At 42.2% G+C, this 24,888-nt stretch overlaps 1 protein-coding gene across 2 annotated transcripts in view; it reads right to left on the reverse strand.

Annotated features, from left to right (window-relative positions):
• Positions 1-1,323: 1,323 nt before the first annotated feature.
• Positions 1,324-24,888, reverse strand: part of LOC133756266 (nesprin-1-like) — a 175,170-nt gene continuing 151,605 nt past the window's right edge. For both annotated transcript variants that reach the window (XM_062186946.1, XM_062186947.1), the window contains 8 exons: positions 23,193-23,319; positions 21,632-21,843; positions 18,456-18,656; positions 16,692-16,820; positions 13,314-13,526; positions 12,157-12,249; positions 10,763-10,821; positions 1,324-2,273 (listed from right to left, as the gene is read on the reverse strand). In XM_062186946.1, coding sequence (XP_062042930.1) covers positions 2,033-2,273; positions 10,763-10,821; positions 12,157-12,249; positions 13,314-13,526; positions 16,692-16,820; positions 18,456-18,656; positions 21,632-21,843; positions 23,193-23,319 — 1,275 coding nt within the window. In that variant the 3' untranslated portion in view covers positions 1,324-2,032. The remainder of the gene's footprint in view (positions 2,274-10,762; positions 10,822-12,156; positions 12,250-13,313; positions 13,527-16,691; positions 16,821-18,455; positions 18,657-21,631; positions 21,844-23,192; positions 23,320-24,888) is intronic.

Raw genomic sequence — 24,888 nt, forward strand, 5'->3', positions numbered from 1 at the left:
ATGGAGGAGTGAGGCCTGAAAAGGACCCATCGTAGATGCCAGTATAGGCACTGACCTCTCCCATGCCACACGGCCCCAGCCTCTCCAGAGGAAGAGGGATGGGATGCTATAAACACAGGGTGTGTTCCGTATAAGAACAGCATTATTCCTGCTCCCTGAGTGGGCCACAGTGAAGTAAAGTGGGAGTGACCTGGCGGAAAAGTCAAACACACATGACAGGAGTACCACAAGAGGAAAGCTCAGTAGAGGGACATCCTACACACTAATGGGGGTCCAGGATTTCTTCCAGGGAGAGGGCATGTGAGCAAAGAGAGAGGAATGATGGGAACAAAATCATGGACTCAAGAAAGGGTAAGACAGTGCTTTTCAATAGTTATTTCAGGTATGTATTTGAAATGTAAGCTTCTAGGTCCTACTTCAGGAGTTTGAAGGGCAAGGTCTGAAATGATCCCAGAGATCAGAAGGCTTCACCAGTCCCAGGAACCCTGAGATGATACTCAGCCCATGTGTGTCAGGAAACCATGGAAGACAGCTTCAGGAAATTTCAAGGATCTCAGATTGGTTTAAACACTTAACATACAGCAGGCATTGTAAACTCAAATACCTACTGTGCTTAGGCTGCGGCAGGAACTGAGAGAAGTTGGTGGGCTACAACCGCAAATGGAAAACCTGTCTCCTCCAACTCTCAAAAGGATAGCAATTGCTGACGTGGGGATGTTTTCAGGGTACCAGAGCTTCCCATTTTCAAGAGAAGCCAGAAACCTGGGTTTCCTACACCCCCCAACTTATTTAATGATGGATTAGAATCCAAGAGCATGAAATAATTTCATGAGGGCCCCTTATCAGCAAAATTAGAAGGGCAGAGTGAAATTGTATTGACAGGACTTGAAAGACTAAAACTGTATACACATAGGCAATGAATACAATGGAAAGCTTTGCACAAAAGAATGTATCTGGACAAGAGAATGCTTTAAGTTTACGAGGCTGCATATTCCCTTGGAATGGAATGGAGAAGAGCTGCAGACAGGAGACCCTAGGGAGTGCTTTCAGAGGAGAATATGAAAGAGGCTAAGAAGCAGGAATTCATGAGATCTGTTTGTGGAGGGAAGAGGACTTTCTGTTTAAATGTGCACTGCCCTTATCTATCCTGTCTCCCAAATATACACTTACATCCTGCTTCACTCATTACACACACACGCGCGCGCGCACACACACACGATCACTGTAGTTGTGTAGTTGCATTATGATCACTGCCTGCTTCACAATGACTCTCAACCCATTTTTAGAGGAAAAAGAAATCCAGGACAATATATTTTACTGTATCTATAATAAATGCAAAGTAATCAATACAAACAAAACTTGGCTTTAGCAAACTGTACATACATAAATATCTTTTTTTACTATAACATTCTTTTTTCCACAATAAAGCCTTCCATTATCTATTTATTACATCTAGTTTTTCTTTATATCTTTAAAAAAGTGCCTTTTAGATTTACAGCTTGTGCTTCTAAAGCAAAGGTTAGAACATCATGCCAAAAAGGAAAGCTGCCATATAAGCTCTTAAAAATTGTATGTTACAATGTACTAAAATCTCTTGAGCACTGGTTGGTTGGTAGATTGTACGATACTGACATGGCGCCTGGGTGGGCGGTTTATTGGGTGGATGGAGCAGCACCATGGGAACGCTGCCCAGATGGTCTACTGAAGTCCTTGGTTATGCATAGAATGAGCCAGAGGTCCGGAATTCCCAATTCCAGGGAACTTTGAAAGTCCTCGTTCAATCTCCTCAGTGCTAAGGCTCAGAGTCTCCAACAAAATTTCTTCCAAACCTTCTCTGGTCTGTTTGCTCTCCTGCACTGCTTATCATCCACCTCTGAAGCCATGACTTGCACACGTGAGACACAGAGGATGGCCAAAGCTGGCACACCAATGGCTCCTGCCAAGATTCAAGTCCTCATTTTGGTAGTTTGGGATGTTTTTGGCTCCATCCTTCTTGTGCTTCCAGCATTTTTGCCAATGAGATCTGCTTGGTTCAGAGTGGAGGAGGGCCATTGGTATATCTGAGCATGGGGTGGAATGATCGGGCAAAATTGTTGGAAAGGGCACAGCTATAGTCTTCCTCTGACATTGGTACAAGGCAGGCGAGCCCGATGAGGAGCAGCAGCAGAAGCTGAAGGGGAAGAGCCGCCCGGAGGACTCGGAACAAGAAGGCTCGGCTGGACCGAGCTGGCCGGGGTTCAGAAAGGGAGGAATCGGAGCCACCTTTTGTGGACCTGAGAGAAGAATTGACATAAATAATTCAAATAACTCAAACGCTGGGCAAATGCTGCTTTTTGTTTCTCCATCTTCCTGAAAGCTACAGGGCTAGACACAACCCAATCTGGCAAAGGAGCTGCCAGCCTTCTGCAGTATGCACAGGTCATTTACCCAACACCAAATGAAGAGTTGTTGGAAACCACACTGATGAAGAGTAAGCTTTTAGTTGGTCAGCTCAAAGTAACAAATTGAGTTCAAATTCCAGCCCTTTATCCTTTAATTTGGTAAAATCTTTTCCATCAACAAAGATATTAATTTCACACATTATATCAGCATACCTTAAGTAAACCCAGATAATTAAAATATACCTGTTTGTTGCAGTTTATTTTTGATCTAACAATATCAGAAACATTGTTAGGCAAAATTAGTTGCAGTCAGATTCATATAAGCCATCCCAGCTGGCCATCCCATAGATATCAAAACCCATGCATCAAGGACAAAAACAGTCCCAAGCATTTTACATAGACCCACAAAGCTTAGTTAATCTTCCAGTATACCATGGTTTCATCTTGCACTGAATCAGCACCTGGCCCTGACATTAGTGGGTTCAAAAGCTGTGTGAGCAAGAACTAGTGGTAGAGTCTGTGTTCAGAACACAGATGTTGAAGGATGTAGATTCTAGTCTGATCCTGTCACTAGCTCTGTTCCATTTATCCGAGGAAGACATTTTCATCATTATTTTTAAAATTGTTTATTATTTGAGCAGCACAGAAAGAGACATACAGAGAGATAGAGACAACAAAACAGAGAGAGAGAGAGAGAGAGAGAGAGAGAGAGAGAGAGGAGAGAGAGAGGGAAGGAGGGAGGGGAGAGAGGAAAGGAGGGGGGAGGAAGAGGAGAGACAGACAGAGGGAAGGAGGGGGGAGAGAGGTGGGTGGAGAGAGAGAGAGAGAGAGAGAGAGAGAGAGAGAGAGAGAGAGCGCTCCTACTGGTTCACTCCCCAAATGTCTGCAATGGCCTGGGCTGGGTCAGGATAAAGCCAGGAACTGGGAATTCAGCTGAGATCTCTCACTTGGGTAGCAGGGACTCAATTATTTGAGCCTTCACTGCTGCCTCCCAGCGTCTGTATCAACAGAAAGCTGGAGTTAGGAGGTGGGGCCAAGGGCAGGAATTGAAGCCAGGCACTGCAATGTGGGACACAGGCCTCATAAGCAGTGTCTCCAGTGCATGCCTGTCCCAAGATTGTCACCTTGAAGGGCCCTTCTAGACTACAAGTTTCATGTTTCCCTGTGTGTCTTATATATTCCTTTTAAATAGTGCATGGGAGATTAAGCACAAATTTCTGAATTCATAAGGAAGACTGCCAGAGAAACACTCAGTAGGCAAACAGGTTATAAGTAGGGTGCCATTGTTTTGTTTTGAGGAGCAGTCACACTTTGTTCAGTGACTACTGGGAAAGATGAAGAAAGAAATGTTATCTACCAGAGCCATTTTGTGCACACCCACATAACATGAGAAAGGATAGGGATGGCAAAGAGATACAGTGTCACACACCTAGCATGAATTCCCTGATGGTTTTAAATATCCCTGAAAGTGGGAACATTGGATGTGAGCCTGTTGGGGCAATATGAAGCTATATAAACTATATTGGTACCTGCATGCTGGTCATAAGAAAACAGTGTGTGTGTAGATCCCCTATTAGCTCTTAGTTGCTGAAAGTGGAACACCTTATTATCACTGAAAGTAAAGGGTAGCACCAGAGAAAATAAATTTTTAAGACTATATAACCTATATTATATGTTCAGGGAAGATCAGGGAACAGGAAGACTATTGAAACTTCTTCACTAAATTTTCAAAGAAAGATGGGAGACAAAAACAATGGTTCTGGGGAAGAGTCAAGCAGCCCTGTACCAAGTGTGTTTCTTGTATAGTTCTTATACTGAAATGGAAAAAAAAATCAAATCAGATCTTGTTCTTTCCTGAAGTTCACAAATTACAGTAGTATAACCTCAAACAATGCATTCTACCCCCAACCACCAATGTCTTCATCAATCCCTTCAAATTATGCTAGATGCTCTTCTAACTTTCCAGTTCCATTTTTTTGTATGATTTGTGTCTTCTACTAATTCGTCAGTGTAAATAACCTCCCAACTAAGAGCCCACAAGAGTTCAATCACCATCTAGTGGTCAAATTGATCAACTGCCCTGATGTTATGACCACTGTGTTACTCGTAATGAGCCACACAGGAAAGAAAAAAAAATTAAGTACTTTGGGGAAAATAAGAATATAACATACAAGGATATTTTTTCATATACCTTATTAATGGTAGGGAAAGATGGAAACTTGAGTTACTTAAATATAAAATATTGATGATGATACAGGGCCTTAGAGAGTATCTAATCCACTTCCTAATTTTGTAGATAAGCTAAAGATAGTTATCAGTTGTACTTCTAATTGTTAACAACACCCCAGCATTTATCTTGGGTTTTCTCGCTGAATCTCTGCAACAGGCCTCTGGAGTATGTGTATATTATTTTCATTTTATACATGAAAGGAAGCTCAGGTATGTGAAATAATCAGATTAAGTTTGTACAGCTATCAAGTGGCAGAACTGAGATTTTTGACCTGGGATTTCAGCTTGAACTCAAACTCCATGCATAGTGTAAATGACCTCTGCAGAGTCACTAGTTAAAGGTGGGAGGGGGGAGGGATCCACCAGGAACTCAGGGTTCCAAAAACTCTGTCCATCATATTCTACGCCATGCTCTGTCCAGTGTTATGAATGACGGTCATGCTGGTCATGTTCATTTCCTAAGTATTTCATATGTAGAAACAAGGATAAGAATACTGGCATCCTACAGCACTCAGAAGTGCTTTTCTTGTGTCTAAAGTAAGTACCTCTAGTCATAAAGCCTCATAGCAGTGCAGGGATCATCAAACCAGTATGTAGACAGAAGGGTGTTTTGAGGCAGTTGTATAATCATGGGAAGTAAACCAGTCTCTTCGGTCTTCAGTGTTCTCATTTGCAAAGATTAGGGGTTTGTTAATATCCTAAAATCATTTTTTCTCTGATAACTTATGATTAGGTAGTTAGCCTTAAAGTGTCTTGAGAAATATGCGATAAGCTACCCACAATCTCTGCACTGAAGTTTTCTTCAATATATCTTCTTTATTAAATATATAACTGACTCTCATTAGGCACTATCATACTTATTTTCAGGCAGATTTATGCATATAATTGATACTACAATATAACAGAGCTTAAGAACCCCTATTTATTAATTATTAATTTCTTTGAGCAATTAGGTAAAAAAATCAAGATCAAAACAAAGGCATATTGACTAGTCATTCCAATGAAAAATGAGAAAGGACACCATCTTTAGATTAAGGGCTCATGTGTTACAAACTGTTGAAACACATGGCACATTTAACAGCATCAGAGAATTCTTTATTACAATTTAATTGGCACATGACTTCCAATATTGAAGAGTGCCAACTTAGGGAAGAAGCAATGAGTTGAGATAGGGATGAAGAGAACACATAGTACTTAATGACCATCCCTACAGTTGACTGCTTTTGAAAATATCCACTCTACTAAGAAAAATGCCCACTCCCTGGGCTAAGGCTCAAAGTTACCTCCTCTTCAGGATGAATCTATTCTAGAAATTTTAGTACCAACAGGTTAAAAAGTGTACTTTCAATATTTTCCTATTGACCTACCTAAAAATTACCTGAATTTCAAGAGTCTTGGGAAATTCATTAAGGGAAGGAACGAAGGAAACTTGTTGACTAGCCACTGTTCACTCTCTACTGGGGTTATTACTTAAGTTGATACCAGTGTATATTGTATTTGTGTAGGGAAAAGTAAATGTGTGAACTTATACAAGTAACTTAATCAATGGAGACATTTCAGACAATTCTGTCCAGAAAACAGGGGGCTTATTCTCTACAAGTAAATATTTATTATTCTCACTCTTGTTACTCTTTAAAATTTGGAGGTAAATAATTTCTCAGAAGTTGTTTCATCTCTTTCCCAAAAATATGCATACGGATGGGAGAAAGGAAGGTGGCATGGGAGGGAGTCGTACAAGAGCACATCAAAGGTTTGTGGAAAGGGCTGGCACTGTGGTGCAGCGGGTAAAGCCACCACCTGTGATGCAGGCATCTAATGTGGGAGCCAGTTGGAGTCCTGGCTGCTCTGCTTCTACTACATATCCTGCTAATGAGCCTGGTAAGGCAGTGGAGGATGGCCCAAGTGTTTGGGCCTCTGCACCCACGTGGGGGACCCCAAGGAGGCTCCTGGCTTCAGCCTGGCCCAGCTCTGGCTGATACAGCCATTTGAGGAGTGCACTGGTGGATGGAAGACTTCTGTGTCTAACTCTGCCTTTCAAATAAATAAATAAATCTTTAAAAAAAAAGTTTGTGGAAAATAGAATTCAAAAATAAACTTATTTTGATGCAAAAATTTTTTGAAATGCATGTTTCCCATAATTTGCATTTTCCATGAACTTTCTATAGTATTCTTGTACGTAACACACCACACAAAAGAAAGTATATATGACAAAGAGACATGAGAAGTCTGAACATTGACAGAGTGTGACTTACTTTAGGAATTTTGCACAGTCAAGGAAAACAAAATGATATTTAAAGCCAATTGAAAAGAAACTTTCGATCATTTTGCTACTTGTTGGCTAACTCTGGCTATAGAGTAACAGGAATGTATTATGTTGAAACATCTAGGTTGTCCCTGATCTCGCTGCCTGCTGTTATGTGAGCGGGGTTTGAAACTCAGTGTTTCCTGGATATGTGGTCCAGAAGATAAGTTTCCAGAATCAGCTTAGGATGCTAGCTCTTCTTATTTCAAACCAAACATTCTGGCTTTGCCTAACCTATGTCAGGGAGTCTGTGGTGTCCCAAGCCCTCAAATTGTTGTTTGCAGTATCCTACCTACGGATGGCCCTTCAGTACAGTGGTGTGATTAACAAGCTAGGGTCCAGAGTCAGGGGAGAATTGAGTTGAAATCCTATATCTTCACACTGTGAATCCTGCCATCCTTGTCTATAAAATCAAGGGATGTGGCCATGTCAATGGGTTCTTGTGATGGTTACAGGAGGTAACGGATAAACAGTGCTTAACATGTGCTTGGACTACATTAAGTACGAACTACATGTCATCAACTTGTTATTATCTATATTATTATACCAAGGGACTCAAGTGCCGACTCATACCCTTGGGGGTTGGCTGGACTCAGCCTTTCCTCCCCCAGAAAACATAATAATACTTTCAAAGATGAGATGTATTCCCCAAGTGCTTGACTCATTCTCCAGAATCAGGGGAAAGGTCCACCTCAATAAAAAGCAAAAGGGAAACCAACTGGAGCAATATCCTATAGCTGTTCTGGAGGCATGAGCAGGCAGCCTGCCTTAGAGGGAGGCTGCTCTCGGTTGAGGCTGAGTGGTTTGAACAAGTAGATTGCCAGGGCAGAGTCTGATATCAAAGACTTGAGAACAAATTCTATAAGAAATTTCATGGTGTCTATAGCGAGGACCCAGTGTACATGGGAAAAACCTCACTGGACTTCCTTAAGTGTATCTGACTGTCTTGAACACATTTTATATGTGGTATTTTTTTCCCTCCCTTTCAGCAATTCAGGCAGTTATTTTCCACTTTTCTGTGTAGAAGGTGCCAGAGACCAACAGTGTCCAGGGCAATTTTACATTTTATAATACTTATAAGATTTAGAAATTACTCCATCCAGACCACAGAACAATTATTCCTTTGCTTTGCATGGAATTGGAGTGAAATCTTCTAACTTGTCAAGCTCAACTCATCTGTAGTAGAGTTTTGAGGAGATATTGGTGATAGGATTAGAAAATTTTAAGGCAGATTTAGGAAAAAGGTTCCAACTGGACTATTTTACATATTGCATTGACAGAATACTTCTAAAATGTTTAATCTTAAATAAAGATCATGATCCAGTTAAAATGCATACTAAGATTTTTAAAAATATTTATAATTTCAAGAAATCCTGGAGACATTCTTTCAGCTGGTTTAAGGAATCTCTAGATGATTCTGATAAATTATAAGCCTTTTAAAGACAGGAACCATACTATACTAATTTTATAGACCCAGTACCTAAACATAAAAGATGTTCAGTAACTGTTGGCCTCAGTCCATATACAGGTTTAGATGCCTTTACAAGGGCATCAAACTGTCATCATCAAATCAAAGTGAAAGATCAAACAAGTAAGTACAGGAAGGGACTTCAAGACTTTCACAGAAAATGGAATTCAGTTGTTTAGTGTAAAAAATTTGAAATTTATGCAGTCTTTTCATAATAGGCATTTTCCCTTTATTGTTCGACTACTCCTCATATTAATAATATATGACTAAACAGTAACAAAAAAACACCACCACCACCACCACCACCACTGTAACAGCAGCAGTGGCAACAAAAACATAAGAAGTCCCTCAGCTTGAAGTCTGTTCCAACATGGCCTCTTTCCTGCCTCAGGAAGATTGTCTAAAAGTTTACCATTGCAGACCTTGGAGGCAACATTCTAAGCTAACTCGTCTTCCAGAATTGCTGGACCAGTGCAAGATCAAACACAAGATATTTCAATACTCCAGGAAAAGGGCCACCATGACAGCCTGGTTAAGTGAAGCTCCTTCTTCCCCCATTGAATTTGCATTTGATTGTTGGGGTTGGGTACGCTCATCCAGGTGTCATAGAGTTAGGAAGATAAAGAGTATTCAACCACAACCAGTCTGCCAAGGTTTTTGATGGAGTTTACCATTCAGGTAAGGGTTTGAATTCCAACCTATCAGAGTAGCAAGGTGAACATTGTGCTGAATTCTCAGAAAGACGTTAGTCAACAACGTGGGACAAAGCAGAGCTGAATGTCATAGTGAGAGTGTTGCTGTCCCAGCGGCAAAGCCCTGTTAGGAGGCACGTGAAAGCTCTTTGCCCTCAGAAATGGGGCCCTTGACATTTTAAGACCTGGGTAGTTGTCTGAAATAATCAGGGGGCAGACAGAGGTGATATTTCAGACCCAAAGGGTGGTTGCTGTTGGTGTTGCAAACATATAAGGGCTTTCCCCTTCTCATCATCGTCAAAGAACTGATCTCTGGTATCCTCAAAGGAAAAACATGGAGCTAGCCTTCACTTTGTGTTCATGGCACTTTAGCATTTGTGAAGACAGGGATTGTATAATACAGAGATTATCTATGGTACACAATTATCGTTTCCTGTAGAGGTTAAGCAAACATCAGATCACCCACAGAAGTCCATCATTATCTTCAAAAGTCCCTCTGAGTTTTTCCTCCATATTTCAGCATTGATATTTTGTTATGGATGGGGAAGAAAACCCACAAAATTGTCTTCAGACCAAACCAATGGGAAAGAGAAAAAAATTATAAAATAAAATGAGGCTTAAAACCAAAAAAAAAAACACATATCGAAACACGTTCTGCATTAGTTCTGCTGAGAGGCAGTGGCCCATTGACATAGCCAGCCCCTGCAGCAACACAGCTCACAACTGTTTACAGTTCTACCTGTCCTCCTCCCTGCCCTCCTTCCAGGACTTAGACTCCTGCTCAGTGGTGGTAAGTTTACGGGACGGGGTTGTGCGGAGGGTCAGGGGAGCAACCTATTTTTAACAGTGAACTCCTTGGGATGGGAATGAAACTCAGCTTTGGGGACAATGGTTTTATTTTCGGATAATCTGGGAAACCCAAACTGCTAAGTGGAAGGGCAGAGGCGCACAGACATCACACCAACAACAAAGGAGGCCAAGCACTGCCAACTGCAGAAACAAGGGCTGGTGAGAGGCAAGGCGTGAAGCACAGAGGAGTGGCTAGAGGCAGCTGGGGGGCAACAGAGCTAGGGCACAGACTGTGGCTGTGCCAGAGTGAGAGAGCTCGCCAGGCTTCAGGAGAGTGAGAGACTGAGTGTGCTGGCTAGAGAGGAGGTCCAGGAAAAGCTGAAGAGAGAAGGTGCGCATTAATGTTAAGTGAAGGATACCCAATGAGGACTTGCTACGTTGAGAATCCAAAACCCACAATCTGGATAAAACATTAAAATAAAGTAAAAAGCTGGGGATGTTAGTATGTTTTATGCAGATCTGTGGGTTCTGTGGATGGTCTAATAATTCATTGAACTATTACCTGTCTGATTGTTAACTCTAGAAATAAAGAGGATGATAAAAGTCTGCCATGAATCAAATGGAAGCTGTTTCACTGGTTGTATGGAATCCTGGCAACACATGGAAGACAATGTGATGGAAAGTACCACGTGGGCTGCGGGTGGCTGAACAAATTTTCAGTGGGGTCCATACTTTTCTTTTAGAAATGCCTCTTACAATTTTTTAGGGAATGATGTGGATTGAAATGGATAATTTCTCAACTGTCCTGAGGCAGATCAGATGTAGGCACACTTAGTCACGGACCACTTTCATCATCCTCTTGGAGTTCTAGAACAGTGTGGAAACCAGGAGAAGGAGGTACCTGCTATGTGGACTGCTCACAGAGGGTCCGGGCTGTGAGGGACTACATTTGCCTCGTGGCTGTTTGCAATGAACAGGGGGTAAAGAAAGAAGAATGTTCAGTCCAGGCAAATAAAGACAAGCTACTGATGAAAATTAAACTAAAAGTGCAGCAAAAGAAAAACAAATCAAATGAAACAATCAGTACCCATGAATTAAGGAAACTGGCTTTTCTTTTGGCGCAATCAATGCATGTCTATATTATCAATCACTGAAGAAATGTAAATTGTGGTTCTGAGGTCCACACCACAGTGGGCATAGACTCATGGTGGAAACCAGTGACTCTACACTACTCAAGTGTCTCTCCGTATTGACTGACAACAAATTCACCATGCGAGACCATAAGTGTCTAAGATATTTTATATATTTTTCTCAGCTTTTAAAACATTAAAACAGTGCTTGTGCAATTCTTTGTAGATAAACACAGTAACATGAGATTGTTTTTGGCAGGGATGAGACCCAACAAATTAAACTCAAGTTGAACAAAGTCTAAAATTTGACTTGAAAAGCCAGTATTCCTTCACATTCTTAAACTAGGATCTATAGGAAACTAGTGAATGTAGGAGAAAAAAAATCCTAGAAGAGATAATACGTTTGTCGGCATAGAACGTAAGTGCTTATAACAAAAGGGTACAAATGAAATTGATACTTCTAAAAACTAAGGAAAAATGGAATGACTATAATCATAAAGCCAGACAAAAAATAACAAAACAAAAACAAGCTTCTAATTACACAGAGAAACCAAGGCATAGAGGGTAGCAGGGGCCACATTTGTGTTTCTCATCCTCAGTGTTCTGCAGTGAGGACACCCCTACCACTGGCCTTGTGGGTAGATGAGCTGACTTGTTGCCACTTTAGTGGCAGTAAATGGCCAGACACCTTCAGGACCACCACTCACAAAGTTCCTTGCTGGAGAGTTAAGAGAACCTTGGCTCATCAATTCCATGGGTTCATCAGACATTCAGTTTTGTCCACCTCTGGCTGAGCTATTCCTGTCCTTTTTGAGGTGAACAGAGCAGTGGTGGTTTGAAGGAGGAGCCACCGAAGGGACACACGAGCACCATTCTGGAAATGGCCATTTGAGCAGGAACACTAAGTTTTCTCCCTGCATACCAGCCACACTCGAGCCCCAGTTCTTTTGAAAGAGAGAACTCCCATTTTGTGTTCCTGAGTGCATGCCAGAAGGGCGGGTGGCAGATTGACAAGAAACTCTACCTGGGGTGACAGTCCGCATCTGTCTGGGGATTCCTGCATTCGTGCAGGCGGAGCCTGCAGAACCTGTGGCAGGCACAAGTACTGTCACTCCCCTGTGTCCCCTCCCTCTGGGCCCACTGAAAGTCACCGATGGACAGTTACCGATTTCTGTCTGTTTGGGGTGCTTCTTCCCGATGTGGGACTCACAGATCCCGAGGTGTCCAGTTCATCAGCAGAAGACCAGGAAGACAGATCCTAGGTGGGAAAAAAGACCCTTAAAAAAAAAAAAGTCCCAGAGAATGGAGGCTGCCTCACACACAATGTATTCCCCACTCTAACCCTCCATCCCACTTGTATGTCACCAAAAAAATAAAATAAAATAAAATAAAATAAAATAAAATTCCATTCCTTGGGGAAAAGAGACTCAGACAACGTCTCAGAACAGGACCTAATTCTTCCAGTGCATTTGGATTTCCTTGTTTCTGTTTGGTCCTTCTGGGAAACCTAGCTATAAGCTTTGTTACTGCTGTGAGTCACTTAAAACTTTATTATTTCTTGATGACATGCATGGGGAGGAAATGATATCAGCATGGGAAGAGAAGTCTGTTTTATAACTGCAGGTCAGTCAGGGCAGAGAAAAATCAATTCAAGTAGTCACCAACAAAAGTTATCCAGGAATCTGCCTGGAAGCATCAGAGAAATTATATTAATTCTGACCCTTGACGCTATTTAAAATAGACTGCTGTTTTGCATGCCGATAAAAAAGCAAAGCTTGTTGTGTTCTTCACTTGATTTCACAACTGAGTGTATCAAATCTTACCAGGGACAGCTACATTTGCAAATGCTTTTCCCAAGACCAACATTACTACCATGATGCAATAGATTTAAGAAAATCATATAAAAATAAATGAACAGAGGACCATTTTCAATGTATAAATTACCATATAAGGGAGGAGAATCACACTTTACAGGGGTTGAATACATCACTCACCGACAATGCCATGGTTAAGTGAAAATGTGGGAATTCTTAAATAACCAGGGTGAAATATTAATGTCACTATAGTGGTAACAGGGTTGGTAGGAAGAATGACAAAAGGTCTTTTGGATATAATGGACTCAAAAGCAGTGTCCTGTAATATATGTGGACGAGGCTTCTGTTTAATTCTGAGATGTGACTTGGAGGAGCAGTGAGTGAGAGTGGGCACTCCTTTCCCACAAGCACCACTTTCTAAGTCTTTCTTAAATGCCTGAAGATGCTGCTGCTCTGGTCTCTTGTGAGACAGGCTACCCTTGCACAATCATGTCTGTTTAAAGCTTACCTGCTGACTGCTTGGCATGTCTAATAACTTCTCCAGTTCCTTGATATGACGACTGACCTCCTTCAAGAGAAGTTTGAGCCGATTTCCAATAACATGGACTTTTTCTTTGGCTTCTAAACAGTCTGTGCCTTCAGCATTCACCAGGAGTTGGCAAGACATGTCTTGTAGTGAGGCGACTTTGAGTTGGGACTCCAACAGCTCACGTCTTATTTGCTATACATATAATAGGAGATATTTTTCTAAGAGTTTTTGGTGAAGTTCCAAAAGTACAGAATTATAATACTGTAGCTTTAATGGGAAATTAGACCGGACAATGTGCAGCACACACACATACAAGGATGTAGCCAACCATGGCATGGTAACTGAGGACCTGTGTTCTAATCCTGCCTCTGCAGGATTATATATTCTATAAGACCTCTGAGGATAGAGGAGGAGGGGCTTTGATGCAGTGGTTAAAATGCTGCATGGGATACTGGCATTCCAGATCAGAATGCCTGAGTCTGAGCCCCATCTCTACTTCTGATCCATCTTCCTGCTAATGCGTTCCTGGGAGGCGACAAGTGATGGCTCAAGTGCTCGGGTCCCTGCCATCTATGTGGTAGACAGGGGATGAGTTTCAGGCTGATGGGTTCATCCTGGTCCAGCCCCAGTTGCTGTAGGCAGCTAGAGAGTGAACCAGCATATGGAAGATATCACTCTCTGTGTGCCTCTTTCTACCTCTGTCTCTGCTGCCTTTTGCACAAGATGAAAACAAGCAAATAAGTAAAAGTTTTTTAAAAGACCCCTGAATCTGTTTTAATCCCAATTTCCTCAGTTGGATCTTGCTGTGCAGTGTCACTGGAAGATTCAAGTGGGTTAATGTGTTAGTGTGCTTAAACTAAACTTACGCAAATGAGAAATCAGATTCTTTTAAATCAGAAAAATAAAACTTACAATAAAATACAGCAAAACTTAAGTATGTCTAGGCATGAGGCTACTCCAAAGAGTTTGTGGAAAATAGAATTAAAAGATGCTTATTTTGGTGCAAAAAGTTCAGAAATCCATGAATAAGTTTTTCAGAACACGTTTTCTATGAATTTTTGAAAATTCGTTTATATACAGATTTCATTTTTTCTATCAAAATAAACTTATCTTTTAATTCTATTTTCCATAAGTTTACGTATTCTCCTATATTCTTATACCTAATCATGATTTTAAAAAAAGACATAGGGTGGGGGCAGCATAGTAGTTAAGATGCCACTTGAGCCACGTGCATCCTGTATCTGAATGCCTGTTCAGTCCTGGCTGTTCTAACTTCCTGCTAATATGAACCTTGGGAGGCAGCCATGATGGCTCAAGTGCTCGGGTTTCTGCCACTTACATGGAGTTGGAGTTCCAGGCTCTTGGCTTTGGCCTAGTCTAACCTGGGCTGTTGGCATTTGGGAAGTAAACAAGAAAATAGGAGACCTCTCTATGGCTGTCTCTGTCTCCCAATATTACAAATAGAATGAAATAAGTAGAAATTAATATAAGAAGATATAGGGTGATTCATAATTTAAAATGTCGTGTTATAACTTGACTCAGGTCAAACTCCAGTAAAAATGCATTGCAGAGATATTTCCTTTTTTTTTCTTTTTATTATTATTTTCTTTTGACAGGCAGAGTGGACAGTGAGAGAGACAGAGAGAAAGGTCTTCCTTTTGCTGTTGGTTCACCCCCCAATGGCCGCCGAGGCCGGCACATTGCGCTGATCTGAAGCCAGGAGCCAGGTGCTTCTCCTAGTCTCCCATGCGGGTACAGGACCCAAGGACCTGGGCCACTCTCCACGGCACTCCTGGGCCACAGCAGAGAGCTGGCCTGGAAGAGGGGCAACTGGGACAGAATCCAGTGCCCCGACCAGGACTAGAACCTGGTGTGCCGGCGCTGCAAGGCGGAGGATTAGCCTAGTGAGCCATGGCACCAGCCCTTTTGGTTTCTAAGACCTGTATGGTACGGAATTAAAAGCTACTGGTTCTGTAGCTTTCGTGAGTATTAGGCATTAAAACATAACAGTTTGGCTGGTGCCGTGGCTCACTAGGCTAATCTTTCACCTGCGGCACCGGCACCCCGGGTTCTAGTCCCGGTTGGGGCGCCGGATTCTGTCCCGGTTGCTCCTCTTCCACTCCAGCTCTCTGCTGTGGCCCGGGAAGGCAGTGGAGGATGGCCCAAGTGTATGGGCCCTGCACCGGCATGGGAGACCAGGAGAAAGCACCTGGCTCCTGGCTTAGAATTGGCTCAGTGTGCTGGCTGCAGCGCGCCCGCCATAGTGACCATTTGGGGGTGAACCAACGGAAAGGAAGACCTTTCTCTCTGTCTCTGTCTAACTCTACCTGTCAAAAAAAAAAAAAGTTTAAAAATACAGAAAGTTACAAAATGCAAATCATTTTTCTCCTAATGGAACTCCAATATGCTTTGTCTTCTATGAAAATCACTTAAATACATTGTATATATTTCCCAAGATCCTTGAATAAGAATCTATACAATAAATTTCCACTTGAAGGTAGTGCTAGAAAAAGGTTCTTATGGGTGCCGGTTCAAGTCCTGGCTGCTTCACTTCTCATCCAGCTCTCTGCTGTGGCCTGGGAAAGCAGCAGAAGATGGCCCAAGTCCTTGGGCCCCTGCACCCATGTGGGAGACCAGGAAGAAGCTCCTGGCTTCGGATAGGCACAGCTCTAACAGTTGCAGCCAGTTGGAGAGTGAACCAGCAGATGGAAGACCTCTCTCTCTCTCTCTCTTTCTCTCTCTCTCTGGCTCTCCTTCTCTGTCTGTGTAACTATGACTTTCAAATAAATAAAATCTTTTAAAAAATAAAAAGCTTCTTACTTCTAAGAACTGCTATTTTTTTTTGGTCAGATAATAAAACAACTCATTCTGCTTCGTGTTTTGTCTTACCTTTCAGAAAACTCAGAACTAAGGTTCATGGTGAATCTGATATATTCATTCTCTCTCTCATTTTAATGTCCTTTTATTATGAGCCACCAAGTATACCACGAGGACATGGATATAACATAAAGTTGAAACAAAAAGTGTAATTCACTAGAAATAACTGCCTTAATAAACACAAGCTAATCAAGATGAGGAACACGTAGGGTTTTTACAACTGAGCAATGACTGAGGGTCAGAGTCTAAAGCTAGCAGATGTTAACTTCTTGGCACACATTTGCTCCACAAAGGCTTGAAAGAGTAAGGAGTTAAAAAAAGCATTAGAGATTATAGCATAAAAGACCATAGCGTGCACGCACGCACACACACACACATATAAATATATCATTGCAATATGTGTGTGTGCGTGCGTATACCACTGCATTCATTTTTTCGTAAATGAAACTTGCCCGAGCTGCCACAGCCCTCACATCTTACCATGAGCTGTCTGTGATGGTCCTGAAGTATTTCTGTGTCAAGGTTAGCATCAATGGGGACAATTTCATTTTTCCTTCTGTCAATGTTCTCCAACATAAGAAGCAAACTGTGGCTCATTTCATGGAAATCCTACCAAAACAAAACAAAACAAAAACAAAACCACAGAGAGCATGAAATAACCACGGATAACATATTTCTTGAATAGGTTTTCTTCTTCTCAATTACTACCATTGTTTAAAGATAATACACATATCTCTTTTCTGAGAAAGGCACTAGTGGCTTTGTAATGATTTTACCACGAGTTTATGTTCTTACCAAAATCATCTAATTACTTGGGGAAAAAATTCGACAAAGTAATTTAGCGTCAAAATATTTGATTTCTGAAAGAAGAGCAGTGCTGATAGTTTGGAAGGAAGCAACTCTGCTCCCATTCCTTCTCTGTGTATTAAAATCTTCCTATCTTTTAAGTCATAGGGTCGATTTCATCACCATTTTAATCATTTGTTCATTCATTCCACATACCTCAATCCCTCCTATGTGTAAGGCACTGGTCTAGGAGTGGGTGTAGAGATGAAATAATGGTTTGAGTGCCAGCTTTCAAGGAGCTGTTATTCTTGGAGCACAAATAAACTTAAAGAACTAGCTTCAAGTCCTTCAAGAGCCTCCCATCGTGTTTAGAACAGAGTCCAAACTCCCCAGGACCTGCCTTCAAGGCTCTACATGATCTAGTTCCTCAGTCTCCCCAGTGTTTCTAAACACTCTCTGCCTCACTGACTACACTCTGGCCAGACTGGCCTCTTTTCTGTCCACAACGACATTAAGATTTTCTGGGGCTGGCGCCACGGCTCACTAGGCTAATCCTTCACCTGCTGCACCGGCACACCGGGTTCTAGTCCCGGTCAGGGCACCGGATTCTGTCCCGGTTGCTCCTCTTCCACTCCAGCTCTCTGCTGTGGCCCGGGAAGGCAGTGGAGGATGGCCCAATTGTTTGGGCCCTGCACCCCATGGGAGACCAGGAGAAGCACCTGGCTCCTGGCTTCGGATCGGCGCAGCACGCCGGCTACAGCGTGCTGGCTGTAGAGGCCATTTGGGGGGTGAAGCAGCGGAAGGAAGACCTTTCTCTCTCTCTCTCTCTCTCTCTGTCTAATTCTGCCTGTCAAAAAAAAAAAAGATTCTCTGGGACTACCCACTGGTTGTAGTAACATCCTTCACAGCAACATCCTTCTAGAATCAGCTCAAAGAGTCGGAACATCCCTGAATACCCTCCCACTGTGGCCTTTCTCAGTTACTCTTACTATCCTGTCTGAATGTACCCTGGTTAACTATTTGCTTGCATTTTATATGGCTTGTTTCCCCAACAAAGGTAAAAGTTATGCTTTTTTTCCATATTTGAATATACAATTGACACTAAATAACTATGGAATTGTGTAATGATTGGATGGATAAAATATTCGCAATGCTCACTTTGCTGTTCAAAAAATGTTTGCCTATGGGCTCAGTAAAAAGTGTTGAATGAATGAATGAATAAGTCAGAGAAGGAATAGCAGGAGTGACCTGAACCTGGGTAATAGTCTGTTCTTCCTCGCTGGACAGAAGACGGGAGCCATGGGTTTTGAACTCTGGTCACAAAGTGTATATTTTCCAGTAAAATGAGAAGTATGGGTACAAGTCATCTCGCTCCATATTGACTTCGGATCAAGTCACAGATTTGGCTACAGAATCAGCAGTTGGCTGCAAGTCACAACCGGTCCAGAGCCTTCCCACCTGGCACTGCATGAGTGCATCCTGCAGCAGGCCTCGCCACTCCTCCAGCAAAGAGCACACCCGGTCCCAGCGCCCATTCATGCGAGACAAGCGCTCCTGCAGGTCCTGGCTCTCCTTGCTGTCAGCCTGGGTAAACTCGGAGCTGCAGAGATTGATGGAGATGATGATGGCTTTGCGGTGGTCCACAGCTTTCTGGAGCTCCTGAAAGAGAAAAGAGAACAATTAAATAGGGATATTAATGGTTTAATTTTTTTTTTCTAAGACTGTGGTTTCAGTTCCTTGAAATGTTTTGCTCAAATAAAAAGGCCCATTAATTAAAACTGCCCTTAACAAGATGGCCAAGTTAGAGAAGCTGGATGCACTGCCCCGAGAACCATGCCACAGTTGGAAGAAATAGATTACATGGACACTTAACGACATGAGTGGGTTTTAAGAAAATATGGTGGAAGAGTTGGCATTGTGGCATAGCACAGTAAGCCACTGCCTGTGGCACTGGCATCCCAAGTTAGTGTTGGTTCACATCTCTGCTAATGCTCCTGGGAAAGCAACAGAAGAAGATCCCAGTGCCTGGAATCCTGTCAAAATCTGGGAGACCTAGATGTTGTTCCAGACTCCTGGCTTCAGCTTGGTCAAGCCCTGGTTATTGTGGGCATTTGGGGGGTTAACCAGCAGTTGGGTGATCTGATTTCTCTCTCTTCCTCTATCTGTATCTCTACTTTTCAAATAAGTAAACATTAAAAGAAAATGGTGGGCTGGCGCCGTGGCTCAATAGGCTAATCCTCCACCTAGCAGCGCTGGCACACCGGGTTCTAGTCCTGGTTGGGGCGCCGGATTCTGTCCTGGTTGCCCCTCTTCCAGGCCAGCTCTCTGCTGTGGCCAGGGAGTGCAGTGGAGGATGGCCCAAGTCCTTGGGCCCTGCACCCCATGGGAGACCAGGAAAAGCACCTGGCTCCTGCCATCGGATCAGCGCAGTACGCCGGCCACAGCAGCCATTGGAGGGTGAACCAACGGCAAAGGAAGACCTTTCTCTCTGTCTCTCTCTCTCACTGTCCACTCTGCCTGTCAAAAAAATAGAAAAAAAAAAAAAGAAAATGGTGGAGAGTGAAAAAGTCAAACTCAGAATGATATGTGGAAGACAATGGCATCAGTACATGTGCACACAAAAGCACTCACAGTGCTCAAGAATATACACAAACAACAGGCATTTCAGAATGGCTGCCATGGGCTTGAGGAATGGGGTTTTAAAAAACAGCAGAGGAAACAGAAACAGAGTGAAGATGAGCCTTGTAGGAAGCCCTGACGACCTCATGCAACAAACAATGAGGTCTGATTAACTCACCCCATGCATGGTTTTTTTGTATGTGTTCAATCACAAGAAAGAAACCAAAAATGAGGCTCCAACAGGTCCCCTAGGGTAACAGTCCCACTTCTCTAGGCCAATGGTACTCAAACTGGTGTGCCTAAGAACGAGGTGGTGAGCCCAAGAAAGATTCCCGGACGCAAACTCCAGACGGTCTGAATCTGTAGGTACAATGGCCCCCAGGCTGAGAATACTACCTGTGTCACAGGTCAATGTTTGAGAACAAGTTGGATACTTCCTGAGCTAACGAGTTTAGTTGAATTCACAAAAACCAGGCAATTGATTTTGATTTTTGATTCTGTGCATTTCAAAAAAAAAAAAAAACAAGACTCAGTTTCAAGAACTTCAGCACATGATTGCATATGAATAATTGAATATCTGGATACTGTTTAAATATCCCCAGATCCAAGAGAGGTGAACAGTTCAAGATCTACCCAGGCTGAATTTTCTTATAATTTCTCACTAGTCCTATTATGCTCCCAGCTTGCTTTAAATTTTCATTTCTCAATACTTCTTAATCTGATGTGGCATAGATTCAACCACAGAGGCAGCATAAGATCAGGAGATATTGTGGAACACACTTGGTTATTCCATAAATTTATTTACAGAAAACATAGGAAGGATCAGGAATGGGAGCAGAGGAGGGTGGCCTTTTCCTAATCATGGAGATTGACTCTCAAGGTCTTATCTCTCCATCCTAACCTTGCTGAGGTCTCAGACCCTGACCACATTTGCTTCATCACCTTAATAGTGATGGGAATTTGGTTGTAATGCAACATTGCCCTACTGGAGTCATCTAGGAACTCAAGAGAAAAATGCACTTTGCAATGCAGAGACTCATCCTGTCGACTGGCATTTCCTATTCTGGCCTTCATCTTAAAATTCACAGGGACGGTGCAGGGGCCTTTCTATAAACATGTAGCTGTGAGAACATCTTTGGAAATGACTATTTCTCTGCTGAAAATTTAAAACAGAACACAACTTCCAAAAGGAAAACTATAGAAAGATCAACCTCAAATCAATAGCATATACTGAGCCATATAAACACCAAGGCATCACACTTTAATACAATAACCCAGAGAACCTGGGCAGCTTTGTTCTGAGGAGGGACACAATCTGATGCTCTCTATTAGAAAGAAACTGAGCTCTCAGTCCATGGGATGCTATAGCATTCTCCACATATTAAGGCATTTTAATACCTGGGCTAATAAGGATTCGTAAGACCCAAAGCTGGAGTAGAAGGACATTGTCTTGTGCACCATACATTCCCAGGCAAAAATTAAATGTAAATCTCAGGTGCTGTTAAATTATGCTACAGTTTTGTTTTGTTGTATTCCTTATAGTAAAATTTCTTTATGCACCACTGCACTCAATTTCAAGTGTCATTGATTTGAGTATATCAAATGATTTAATTAGGTCTCCTGCAAATTCATGCAGATGCAATCTTGGAAAGGGTTTTTCTTCAGCTCTAGATACAAATTTGCAGGACTCTGATCATCTCTGTATTTCCCTTAAAAAGAGGTTAAATGGATCCTAGATGTGCTTGGATTTTTCATGAGAATTTAATTGGCCATTTATCAGATAAACACCAATTCATTAAATCATCCTTGATTATTTACATGGTAGACAGTTCTACAAAGTTGTTCCACCTTCTGCCCTTCAGAGCCAACTTTATGAAACAAGTGTGTTCTGGATGGCTGGTAAAGGAAATCATTCTTGCTCATTTTGGTTAGACACCTTCTCTGCTGCTGTGTTAGAGGAAATCAGCCAGAGCTGGAGGTGAGGCTTCCTCGGAACAGGTGTTTCAGGCAGCTACCTTGAGCTTCTTGATTTGGAGCTCGATGGTGGGGATGTCAGTGCTGAGCTCCAGACGCTGCAGTTGTTCCAGCTCCTCCTCCGTCTCCCCCAGCCAGGCCCAGATGTTGTTCAGGTCTGAGTTGAATTGCTGCCACTTCTGGAGGTTCTGCTTCATTCTTAACTCCTTGCTCAGGGCCTGGGCCTGGATGAGTTCCCATCGATCAATCACACCTGGCACGGCACACAGAGAAAAGTAAGGGGGTTTTTTCTACCCTAGATATTTAGGATATGCTTTATATATACCTGGGGACTAACTTCAAAGACACAGAAGGAAACACCACTGGGCATTTCTACAATCAAACAATAGTTAAAGGATCACATAGCTGTTTTTCCTATTTGCAATGATAATAAAGTAGAAAGAGGAGTTAACCAAATAGGATTTAAGATAGTCAAAAGCTTATGAGGGGTAGGAACTTGGCTTAGAGGCTGAGATGTGTTAAGATGTCCACATTTCATATTGGAGTGCCTGGGTTTGATTCCTGGCTCTGCTCTCAATTCTTCCAGGTTCCTGCTGATGTAGACCCTGAGAGGCAGCAGGTGGTGGCTCAAGTTGTTGAGTCTCTACCATGCACATAGGAGACCTGGATTGCATTCCTAGCTCATGGCTTGATCCTGAATGCTGCAGGCATTTTCAGAGTAAACCAGTGGATGGAACATGGATCTCTCTCTCCCTCTCAAATATGTGTGTGTGTGGTTATGTGTGTATACACATACATAGATACATATATATATAATTATATATATATGTATGTGTATATAGGTATGTAATATATGTATGTATAATATATATGTATGTATAATATATATGTATGTATAAAGATTTTTGTGAGGCAATAAGCAGTCATGTACATGAAGATATCATTCCATGTTTGGTTTCTTTCTACAGTAGGATTCTGAGAGCATACATAGGAGGGTACTTCAAAAAGTCCATGGAAATGGAATTAAACTATAATATCTTGCTCAAACAATTGAAAATCCATTCACACTCATATAAAGTGCTAACTAGATGGGTTAGATAGTGCATTGAAATGAATGGAGCCGGTGCCGTGGCTTAACAGGCTAACCCTCCACCTTGCAGCGCCGGCACACCGGGTTCTAGTTCCGGTTGGGGCATCGGATTCTATCCTGGTTGCCTCTCTTCCAGGCCAGCTCTCTGCTATGGCCCGGGAAGGCAGTGGAGGATGGCCCAAGTCCTTGGGCCCTGCACCCCATGGGAGACCAGGAGAAGCACCTGGCTCCTGGCTTCAGATCAGCGAGATGCGCCGGCCGCAGCGGCCATTGGAGGGTGAACCAACGGCAAAAAGGAAGACCTTTCTCTCTGTCTCTCTCTCTCACTATCCACTCTGCCTGTCAAAAAAAAGAAAGAAAAAGAAATGAATGGACCAGGGAAAATCTATATGATGCTCATTACTTTCCTTTCTGTGATAGGAGGTCATGAGAAGGTACACAGAGAAAGGGCAGAAGCCAAACACTTCCAGATCCATGACATCACTGTCCTGCACTGCGTGACGCACACTCACCAGCTGTTTGAGCTTCGGTGCTGTTCAGGTTGACAAAGCCAGGGAAGCTCTCCTCTTCCTCCTTCAGTTTGTGCTCCAGCCTCTTCACGGAGTCTATGGTGCCACTGCACTCACCCAGCAGCTTCATCTGTTTATGCATTTAAAAAACACACAAGCCACTCACTGAAATTCTCACAAGGGCAAGAGCTTCTGGCAAAATAGCTATTGTAGTTTCTCAACCAGGGCAGGGACTGCACGCTACTTCTCTGAGCCACTCAACAAAATTCACAGGGTGAGCATTTGACATAGGGGTTGGGATGCCCACATCTCACATTGCAGTGCCTGGATTCAAGTCCCCACTCTGTTCCAGATTCCAGCTTTTTGCTAATATGCACCCAGAAAGACAAGAGGTGATGGCTCAAGTCTGAGTCACCTACCATGAATGTGGGAGATCTGGATTGAGTTCCCTGCTCCCAAGGATTTGGGAAATGGGCAAGCAGATGGGAGGTCTCTTACCTGTTTCTCTCCTTTTCTCTCACTCTCTGCATCTCAAATGATTTTTAAGTGAACAGCAAATAACCAATGTTCAAAACATGCTGTTTAGATAAGCGACACATTTATGTAGAAAAAAAGAAATGCCTTAAAGATATAGTTTGCATTCATGATTTACATGAGAAGTCATCAACCTTTTTAAATTCATGAATCAAAACAGATTAAATCAATCCAGGACTTAAAACTCAGAGACTTCAGCTTGCAACATAATATACAATTTTTGGCAAGTTGTTCCCTCTTCCTCTTTCTAAAACTGAAATGTCAAAACACTAGTATTACCACAAATCTCATGGGAAAATTTATGCATCAAATAATTACAATACTTAAAAGCATAAAGTAATATTAAAGTCAGCTGTTTTATTAGAAACTTTAAGCAATGCTTAACAGAAATCATGGGACTATATTTTAAAATAAGATAAAATGCTTCCAAATCCATTTTCATTTTATTTTTAAGAAGGTGAGGGCTGGCGGGGGCGGGAGTGGGGGGTGGGATTTGGACAGATTGACAGTGAGTGCCAGAGAGTGGTTCTATCCCGTGGAACTCAATCTAGGTCTCCCACATGGGTGGCAGGGAACCAACTATTTGAGCCATTATCTGCTACCTCCCAGGTTTCACAGTAGCAGGAAGCTGGAATGAGAAGCAGAGCCAGGTCTCAAACCTAAGCAGTCTGATATGGAATGCAGTCATCTCAACCAACGACTTAATAGTTAGGCCAAATGCCTGCACCCAAATCCTTTGAACACTATATTCAAAGATTAAAAGAATAAATCATTTCAAAGCATTTCTGCCATAACAATCTTAATTTTATCTTCCAGAGCCTTTAACACCTTAGAATTCTATTTATTTAGATTATTTTTGATTGGGTTAAAATGTAATTTTAGAGATACCAGCACAGTTTTTGTAAAATTCTATTACTCTTTTGAAAAAGAGTTTAATAGAAGTAATTGTGAGAATATCAGTTTCATCATATACTGCTGGAGCAGTTTTCTCCTCTGGCTTCAAAAAGTTGTACATGTGAGCTATGATTAGAAGATGGAAAATTAAGTTTTGTTTTCCAAAGCAGTGTTTCAGATTTGAAGAACGATATGGAGCAAGAAATAGATTTATATGAAGACTTTGTTGCCTGCGTATGTATGGGAAAACAAATATAATGCTGAGGAAAAC

The sequence above is a fragment of the Lepus europaeus genome, chromosome 3 (genome assembly GCF_033115175.1).
Source record: "Lepus europaeus isolate LE1 chromosome 3, mLepTim1.pri, whole genome shotgun sequence".
Classification (NCBI taxonomy): domain Eukaryota; kingdom Metazoa; phylum Chordata; class Mammalia; order Lagomorpha; family Leporidae; genus Lepus; species Lepus europaeus.